At 54.7% G+C, this 9872-nt stretch overlaps 1 protein-coding gene across 1 annotated transcript in view; it reads left to right on the forward strand.

Annotated features, from left to right (window-relative positions):
* Positions 1 to 9651, forward strand: part of PMP22 (peripheral myelin protein 22) — a 29367-nt gene extending 19716 nt beyond the window's left edge. The window contains exons 4-5 of the mRNA XM_054393871.1: positions 726 to 866; positions 9330 to 9651. Of these exons, the coding sequence (XP_054249846.1) occupies positions 726 to 866; positions 9330 to 9496 (308 nt within the window). The 3' untranslated portion in view covers positions 9497 to 9651. The remainder of the gene's footprint in view (positions 1 to 725; positions 867 to 9329) is intronic.
* The last annotated feature ends 221 nt before the right edge of the window (positions 9652 to 9872 follow it).

Consider the following 9872-nt stretch of genomic DNA (forward strand, 5'->3'; position numbering starts at 1 on the left):
CCCAAGAGCAGAAGGTTTCACTCCCTGTGTGTTTGTTTTACCTCTCAGCTGGGTGTTATGTGTGGCTTTTGTGTTTCTACCACGACTCAGCACCACCCAGGGCCTGAGATGAAGCTGAGGGAGAAGCTTTGCCTTGAAGCTTGCCCCTCCAGTACCTGAAGGAGGCTTCCAAGCAAGCTGGGCAGGGGCTTTCTGCAAGCCCCCTGTGATAGGATGAGGGGGAATGGGTTGAAACTGGAAGAGGGGAGATTTAGACTGGAGATTAGGATTAAATTCTCTACAGTGAGGGTGGTGAGACACTGCAACAGGTTGCCCAGAGAGGCTGTGGGTACCCCTCAAGCCCAGGCTGGATGAGACCTTGAGCAACCTGGGCTGGTGGGAGGTGTCCCTGCCCATGGCAAGAGGGTTGGAACTGGATGATCTTTAAGGTCCCTTCCAACCCAACCCATTCTGTGATTCTGCAGGCTTCAGATCACATTTTATTGTGGCTGCTCTCTGAGAAGGGTCCTGGCCCTGCCATTTGTTCTGCCTCAGCACAGATCATCCTAAGTCTGAAAGCAGCATCATGCCTGTGCCAAGGACCTCACCAGCAGCTGCATCCCCCAGCTCTTAACAGCACCCAAGGGTGGGGTGGTGGCACAGGGGATGATGCCAAGGCCATGGGGTGGGGGACTCCCTGTCTGTGGTGCCAGCACTGAGGTTTTTGTCTGTCTTTCTTTCCCCAGAATGGCTGCAGTCTGTCCAAGCAATGATGATCCTCTCAGTCATCTTCAGTGTCTTGTCCCTGTTCTGGTTCTTCTGCCAGCTCTTCACCCTCACCAAGGGTGGGAGATTTTACATCACTGCCTTCTTCCAAATCCTTGCTGGTAAGTGGGGCTTGATGGATGGGGGGGGAAAGGGTTTTGTGTGATGCTGGAAACAAGCATGCTCTGGGGTACTGAAAGAGGAGAGCCACTGAATGGTCTCCTGCATGGCTTAGTGATGGGAAAGTGGGATGAAAAATTTGGGTCTCTGGAGGTCTCACACTGCTGGGTGACAGAGGTGGGCTGCAGTGCCCTGACAGTGCCCTGATCTTGAGGAAGAAGTTGTTCCCCATGAGAGTGGTGAGAGCCTGGAATGGGTTGTCCAGGGAGGTGGTTGAGGTCCCATCCCTGGAGGTGTTTGCAGCCAGGCTGGATGAGGCTCTGGCCAGCCTGCTGTAGTGTGAGGTGTCCCTGCCCATGGCAGGGGGGTTGGAACTGGCTGAGCCTTGTGGTCCCTTCCAACCCTGACCGATTCTATGATTCTATGACAGCCAAGGAGGGCAGGGGCTGGGCTCCACTACAACTTTGTCTGTGGCTCAGGGGAGCTGGGGAGTGGAGGTAAGGGCAAGAAGAGATGCACAAGGTCAGTTAGCAGTGTCAGGGCAGGATGTAGCCCACCCCAGGATGGGGGCCATCCATCAGGGCCTATGACACCTCTGTGGCCCTGGGCAGCCTGATCTAGTTGGAGGTGTCCCTGCTGACTGCAGGGGGGTTGGACAAGATGAGCTTTGAGGATCCCTTCCAAAGCAATGCAATGTGTGAATCTGTAGCCAAGCACTGCCCTTGCATCATGGAAGGTGCAAGAGGGACACTGCCCCAGCCAGGAAGGTTTTGGAGGGGCAGGGTGCCAGACCCACCTAGCTGGAGGCAAAGCTGTGCTGGTGGTCCTGGGTGGTGGCACAGGCAGGGCATGCAAGGGGGCTGCCAGACTGAGGGCTCTGCCTGCTCATGCCAAGGCTGGAGGTGGGGTGTTGAGGGTGGCAGGGTGGCTGTGCTGGTTCTGGGACCCACCTTTGATGGGCTGGGTGAGGTTTCCACAACTGCTGGCAGGGTGGGGAAAGTAGTGAGGAGCCTCTTTGGATGAAAGAGGATCCACTGGTTATTTATAAACTTAGCAAGAGAGGGGCCTGGTGCTCTTCACATCAGCAAAGAGCCTGGAGCAAAGAGCTGCAGGGTGAGCCAGCTGACTCTGACCTGTCAGCTACTATTTTTAACTCATAAAGAACCCAGCAGGGGCAGTGAGCCAAGGTTCATGTCCTATGTTGTGGTTCTACCAAATATAGATGCTGCCAAGCCACTGGCTCCATTTACCTTTCCATGTATGAAACCAGGGGAGAGGATTTTTAAGCATTCAGAGTAGAAAAGTTCAATCATGCAGCAAGGCTGTGGCTAAATTCTGCCTGTCTGGGCAGGAGACTAAGCATTTAGATGTTAACCTAAAAGCCAGCCTAGGTCCTGCCACTAAAGCAGTGGGGAAACTCATCCACTGACTTGAGAGGAAGCTTCAAGAATCAGAGAATTGTCAGGGTTGGAAGGGACCTCAAGGCTCAGCCAGTTCCAACCCCCCTGCCATGGGCAGGGACACCTCACACTACAGCAGGTTGCTCACAGCCACATCCAGCCTGGCTGCAAAAACCTCCAGGGATGAGGCTTCCACCACCTCCCTGGGCAACCTGTGCCAGTGTCTCACCACCCTCATGGGGAAGAACTTCTTCCTAACATCCAATCTGAATCTCCCCATTTCTAGTTTTGCTCCATCCCCCAAGTCCTATCACTCCCTGACACCCTCAAAAGTCCCTCCCCAGCTTTCTTGGAGCCCCCTTCAGATCCTGGAAGGCCACAAGAAGGTCTCCTCAGAGCCTTCTCTTCTCCAGACTGCACAACCCCAACTCTCTCAGTCTGTCTCTGTAGCAGAGCAGCTCCAGCCCTCTGCTCATCCTCATGACCCTTCTCTGGACACCTTCCAGCACCTCCAGATCCTTCCTGGAACAGAGGCTCCAGCACTGGACACAGAGCTCCAGGTGTGGTCTCAGCAGAGTGGAGCAGAGGGGGAGAATCCCCTCCCTGGCCCTGCTGGCCACACTTCTCCTGCTGCAGCCCAGGCTCTGCTTGGCTCTCTGGGCTGCAAGTGCTCACTGCTGGCTGCTGTTGAGCTTCTCATCCACCAGCACCCCCAAGTCCCTCTCCTCAGGGCTGCTCTCCAGCCAGTCCCTGCCCAGCCTGGATTTGTGCTTGGCATTGCCCTGACCCAGCTGCAGGACCTTGCACTTGGTCTTGTTGAACCTCCTGAGGTTGGCTTGTGCCCAGCTCTGCAGCCTGTCCAGGTCCCTCTGGATGGATCCCTTCCCTCCAGCCTGTCTGCTGCACCACACAGCTTGGTGTCATCAGCAAACCTGCTGAGGGTGCACTCAATGCCACTGTCCATGGCACCAACAGAGATGTTGAACAAGACTGGTCCCAGTACTTACCCCTGAGGGACTCCACTTGTCAGTGGACTCCACTTGGCCATGGACCCATTGACAGCCACTCTTTGGGTGTTGCCATCAAACCAATTCTTTACCTACCAGAATGCTCCATCCATCAAACCCAGACTGGGCATCCTTTAAGCATCTGGCCTCCACACAGCCTGGGAAAGTCTTCAGCTAGCCTGGATTAGCAAGTGTGGCATGAAATCTCTCCTGAATGTACCTGCTGCTTGGCCAGGAGGCAGGTGGTGAGTTCAGATCAGTTCACTGTCTCAGAAAGGATGGATGTATAGAAACCCATTACAGCCCTGGAGACAAGGAGGGGAAATGGGCATTAATAATGCAGTTATCTGCCTGAGAGCTTCTCTAAGAGATCTGGCAGCAGAAGTGCCTGAGTGACTGCTGGGGAAATCCTCATTCTCAGAGGAAGAGAAATTGGCATTGCAACCCTCCTGTCCATGCTGTGTCCCAAGAGGGGGTAGGATCAGGTCACAGCCCTACTGTCTCTTTCCTTGTTGGGCCTGAGGCAGGGGTCAAATCCATCCTCAGCCAGTAGGAAGGACAGGAAAAGTGTGAACTGATCCCCATGAAGCTTCCTTATGGCCTGGGGGACTCCTGTGCAGAGGTCTGGGTCTGGATGGACCATGCAGAGCTGGGCACTGGTGTTTTCCTTGCTGTTTTCCCTGGCCAAGGCTGGAGGAGGGGGCTCGAGGCAGCTGTGGTCTTTGTGGCTGTAAGTGCCAGGGTCCATGGTAGGAAACTGGACAGCATGTCAGCACTGGAGATCCCACTTGGAGGTGGGGATGGCTCTGCTCAAAGGAGCTGAACCTGATATAGTCTGCTTGAAGCTTGCTGTCTAAAGCCACTGGAGGAAATTTGAGTGGCCTTCAGGCTCTGCAGTTGTTCATCCATGCCTGGCAATGCCCTGGCACCACAAAGCTCTGCTGCAGGTCTGCAGATTTGTCTTCATGCTCTGCTCCAGCAAAGCTGGAGAGGACCTCCCTCCTTCTGGGATGAGAAGGCTCTTCCTGAAATCCTCCATCACCCTGCACCTCCTCTTGGGGGTCATGCAGCTTGGCAAAGCTGAGGGTCTCCAGTTTTGGAGCCTGAGCAACAGCAATGCTGGACCTGAACTAGTAGGTGCCAGAGACAGCACCACTAGGGACTGTTGGATGGCAGAGCTGGGCAGCAGTGCCCTGAGAGCCAGCAGGGAGGGCAGGGGCTGGTCTCCACTATGACTTCCTCTATAGCTCAACAGAACTGGGGAGAGGAGGTCAGTTGGGGCTGTTGTGCAGTGGCAGAGCATGCTGCATCCTCAGCATCTTCTCCACACTGCTTGGAAATGTGCTCTGACAAGAGTCTGACCCCAGCCTCTTGCCCCCCACCCTTGAGCTCTTGCTGTGCATTGCTCAGTTCCCCTCTGGGGCTGCTCTTCTCCAGGCTCAACACCCCCAGGGCTCTCAGCCTTTCCTCCTCACAGAGCTGCTCCAGGCCCCTCAGCAGATTTGTAGCCTCCACTGGACTCTCTCCAGTAGTTCCCTGTCTCTCTGAACTGGGGAGCCCAGAACTGGACTCTAGATGTGGCTTCACTAAGGCAGAGTAGAAGGGGAGAAGAATGTCCCTTGACCTGCTGGCCACACTCTTCATGCACTTCAGGAGACCGTAGCCCTTCTTGACCATAAGAGCACATTGCTGGCTCATGGTGAACTTGTTGCCCACCAGCATTCCTAGGTCCTTCTCTGCAGAGAAGGTCACCTCCTTGTCTGTACTGGTGCAGGGAGTTATTCCTTCCCCAGGTCCTACACCTGCTGATGTATTTTTGCTTGCAGGCAGGTTGTGCTTGCAAGGAGGTTGTGCTTGCAGGCAGGTTGTGCTTGCAAGGAGGTTGTGCTTGCAAGGAAGTTGTGCTTGCAGGCAGGTTGTGCTTGCAAGGAGGTTGTCCTTACAGGGAGGTTGTGCTTGCAAGGAGGTTGTGCTTGCAGGCAGGTTGTGCTTGCAAGGAGGTTGTGCTTGCAAGGAGGTTGTGCTTGCAGGCAGGTTGTGCTTGCAAGGAGGTTGTGCTTGCAAGGAGGTTGTGCTTGCAGGCAGGTTGTGCTTGCAAGGAGGTTGTGCTTGCAGGCAGGTTGTGCTTGCAGGCAGGTTGTGCTTGCAAGGAAGTTGTGCTTGCAGGCAGGTTGTGCTTGCAAGGAGGTTGTCCTTACAGGGAGGTTGTGCTTGCAAGGAGGTTGTGCTTGCAGGCAGGTTGTGCTTGCAAGGAGGTTGTGCTTGCAGGCAGGTTGTGCTTGCAAGGAGGCTGTGCTTGCAGGCAGGTTGTGCTTGCAAGGAGGTTGTGCTTGCAGGCAGGTTGTGCTTGCAAGGAGGTTGTGCTTGCAGGCAGGTTGTGCTTGCAGGGAGGTTGTGCTTGCAAGGAGGTTGTGCTTGCAAGGAGGTTGTCCCTGCAGGCAGGTTGTGCTTGCAGGCAGGTTGTGCTTGCAGGGAGGTTGTGCTTGCAGGCAGGTTGTGCCTGCAGGCAGGTTGTGCTTGTAGGCAGGTTGTGCTTGTAGGCAGGTTGTCCCTGCAGGGAGGTTGTCCCTGCAGGCAGGTTGTCCCTGCAGGCAGGTTGTGCTTGCAGGCAGGTTGTGCCTGCAGGGAGGTTGTGCTTGCAGGCAGGTTGTCCCTGCAGGGAGGTTGTCCCTGCAGGCAGGTTGTCCCTGCAGGCAGGTTGTCCCTGCAGGGAGGTTGTGCTTGCAGGCAGGTTGTGCTTGCAGGCAGGTTGTCCCTGCAGGGAGGTTGTGCTTGCAGGCAGGTTGTCCCTGCAGGGAGGTTGTGCTTGCAGGCAGGTTGTGCTTGCAAGGAAGTTGTGCTTGCAGGCAGGTTGTGCTTGCAGGCAGGTTGTGCTTGCAAGGAAGTTGTGCTTGCAGGCAGGTTGTCCCTGCAGGCAGGTTGTGCTTGCAGGCAGGTTGTGCTTGCAGGGAGGTTGTGCTTGCAGGCAGGTTGTCCCTGCAGGCAGGTTGTGCTTGCAGGCAGGTTGTGCTTGCAAGGAAGTTGTGCTTGCAGGCAGGTTGTGCCTGCAGGGAGGTTGTGCTTGCAGGGAGGTTGTCCCTGCAGGGAGGTTGTGCTTGCAGGCAGGTTGTGCTTGCAGGCAGGTTGTGCTTGCAGGGAGGTTGTGCTTGCAGGCAGGTTGTCCTCCCCTTCCTGAGCACGTCCTGCAGGCCCAGCCCAGTGCAGACGCTGCACAAGTGCAGTCAAACCCATCGCCTCCATTTGGCCACATTCCTCAGGAGGACAATCACTGCTGTTATTTGCTGCTGTCTGTAGGTGCCCAGCGTGGCCACAGGCCTGTGCCCTGTCCCACCAGCCTGGGCAGGGCCATTGTTGTGCTGCCTGTGCATGGGCTGGGGCAGTAGGAGTTGCTCAGAGAATGGAAAGTGCCCCAGCGGCGCCTGGCTGAAACGTGTTCCCACTTCTGCACTTTCCCAGAACAAAGGAGCAGTGTCAAGTGGGACTGCAGCTCAAATATCACCCTGCTTAAATGTAGGTGGTCCTGAGGTCTGTGCAGGGGGTTTGGAACTCGGCTCCACCAACAGCTTCCCCCCCACCCCCCCAAGCTGTATAATAGGAGTGCTGGGATGGACTGAAAGGGCTTGTTTTGGGGGCAGGCATAGAGGTGGCTTTGTGTGAGCTCTGGCCAGTCCCTAATGCTGATGGGTTGGTGTTGCAACAAAGCTGAAACGTGGCTCACCGGAGCTGGGCCTGGCTGCACAGCTCTTGGGGAGCCCATGGCTGGGCAAAGTGGACAACAGGAGCTGTTGGGGAAGAGGGACAAGCCACAAGCACAGCCAGGCTTGCAGACAGCAGGGTTGGTAGCTGAGGATACTCACACAGCCCCAGAGGAGGGCAGCAGATGGCAGGGCACAGACCTGCCTGGCCAGAGCAATATTGGCTCCAGCTGTGTTGCCTGGGCAGGAGATCAAGTTTTGTGCCTTGAAAGACATGAGGTTTGTGTCTGACCTCTTGCAGCAGCTCTGGTAGCATGGTTCAGGCTACAGGCTGGGTTTTAAACAAGCCACCCAAGGGAGTGGGGCAGGTTTGGAGTGGGAGCTGGAGCAGGGGGATGGCCAGGGCTTGCTTGATGAATAGATGAGCCCAGGTGATGCTCTGGCTTTGATTGCTCCAGGGGCTCCTGCTTTGCCTGCTCCAAGGGCTCCTCCTTTGCCTGCCCTATGGACTCCAGCTTTGCCTGCTTCAAGGGCTCCTCCTTTGCTTGCCCCATGGACTCCAGCTTTGCCTGCTTCAAGGGCTCCTCCTTTGCTTGCCCCATGGACTCCACCTTTGCCTGCTTCAAGGGTTCCTCTTTAGCTTGCCCCATGGACTCCAGCTGTGCCTGCTCCAAGGGCTCCTGCTTTGCCTGCTCCAAGGGTTCCTCCTTTGCTTGCCCTATGAACTCCAGCTTTGCCTGCTACAAGGGTGCCTCCTTTGCTTGCCCTATGGACTCCAGCTTTGCCTGCTCCAAGGGTTCCTCCTTTGCTTGCCCTATGGACTCCAGCTTTGCCTGTTGCAGGGGCTCCTGCTTTGCTTGCTCCAAAGGTTCCTGCTTTGACTGCCCCATGGGCTCCAGCTTTGCTTGGTGAAGAACTTCCAGCTTTGCTTGCCCCAGGGGCTTTAGCTTTGCTTGGCCCAGGGGTTCCATCTTCACTTGGTCCAGGGGGGTCCTGCTTTACTTGCTGACTCTGGCAGAGATGTTTCCACTCACCTGCAGCCAGGGCAGAGCTCCCAGCATCACATCCCCCAATCATTCTGTAGTCTTGCAGAAGATGAGATACAAGGGGCCAACAATAAAAGCAGTTTGCCATGCTGGTGGTGGGTATTATGCCCTCTGGCTCTGAGTTTCCAGCAGGGAGCTGCTTGTGTGCTAGGAAAAGAGGAAATGGCCTCAAGTTGCACCAGGGCAGGTTTAGGTTGGACACTAGAAGAAAATTCTTGACTGAAAAGGTTCTCAAAGAACTGGAGCAGGTTTCAGCCCCATCCCTGGAGGTGCTTCAAAGACACAGAGGATGTGGTGCTGAGGGACATGTTTTAGCACCAGCCTTGATTGAGTTAGGCAATGGTTGGACTGGATGATTTTGAAGGACTTCTCCAAGCAGGCTTTTTAGTCTGGAGAGGAGAAGACTGAGAGAGGATCTAATAAATGTCTATAAATATGAGAGCTGGGGGTCAGGAAGGAGGGGACAGCCTCTGCTCAGCTGTGCTCTGTGATAGGACAAGGGGCAACAGATGTGAACTCCAGCACAGGAGGTTCCACCTCAACATGAGGAGGAACTTCTTCAATGTGAGGCTCACAGAGCACTGGAACAGGCTGCCCAGAGAGGTTGTGGAGTCTCCTTCTCTGGAGCCTTTCCAGCCCTGTCTGGATGTGTTCCTGTGTGACCTGTGCTGGATTCTCTGGTCCTGCTCTTGCAGGGGGGTTGGACTCGAAGATCTCCAAAGGTCCCTTCCAACCCCTAACATCCTGTGAGCCTGTGACCCTGAGATCCAGAGAGACATCTTGAGTTCTTTCTTCTTCTTTTCCTAGTGGCTGAAACACTCTGAGTGAGACAGAGAAAAGTCTGTCAAAGTGATCTGCTTAACTACTAAGAGAATAAGACAAGAAACAACAGGTTCAAGCTTGGACATAGAAGATTTCACCTCACCATGAGGAGGAACTTCTTTGTAGTGAGGGTGACAGAGCCCTGGAACAGGCTGCCCAGGGGGGTTGTGGAATCTCCTTCTCAGGAGACTTTCAAAACCCTCCTGGATGCATTCCTGTGCAAACTGCCCTGGGTGATGCTGCTCTGGCAGAGGGTTGGACCTGATGATCTCTTGAGGTCCCTTCCAACCCCTAACATCCTGTGACCCCGAGATCCAGAGAGACATCTTGAGTTACTTCTTTTCCTTTTCCTTAGTGGCTGAGACACTCTGAATGAGACAGAGAAAAGTCTGTCAGAGTGATCTGCTTAACTCCATCAGCCTTGGAAAGGCAGAGCAGTGATCCTGTGACCGTTCTTAACCTTGTCCCCCCCTCCTTGTGCTTGCCCCCCGGCAGGACTCTGCGTGATGAGCGGCGCTGCCATCTTCACAGTGAGGCACACGGACTGGCACCAAGCCTCAGAAAACACCTCCTATGGCTTTGCCTACATCCTGGCATGGCTGGCCTTCCCCCTGGCCCTGGCCAGTGGCATCATCTACGTCATCCTCCGGAAGCGCGAGTGAGGCCGCGGAGAAGGCTGCCAGACCCCACCCAAGGGCACTGCTGGCGTCGATGGAGGCGAGGGGGGGGGGAGAGAAGAGACGAGAAAACGGAGCAGAAAATTAACCAGAAATCAACAAGCAAATGAAACAAAAAACAAACAACAAAAAGAACCCAAAACCCCCCCAAAAAACCCACAAAAAGACAAAAAAAAAAACAACCAAAAAAACCCCAAAAGCAAAACAAAGCAAACAAAAAAAACCCACAAAAAAACCCCCCCAAAAAACCACAAACAAACAAACCCAACCAACCAAAAAAAAAAAAAAAAAAAAAAAAGGAAAAAAAAAAGGAGAAAAGGAAAGGGAAAAAAATAAAAAGGGCAAAGGAATAAACCCCTCC

The sequence above is a fragment of the Indicator indicator genome, chromosome 29, assembly GCF_027791375.1.
Source record: "Indicator indicator isolate 239-I01 chromosome 29, UM_Iind_1.1, whole genome shotgun sequence".
In the NCBI taxonomy this organism is placed as follows: Eukaryota; Metazoa; Chordata; class Aves; order Piciformes; family Indicatoridae; genus Indicator; species Indicator indicator.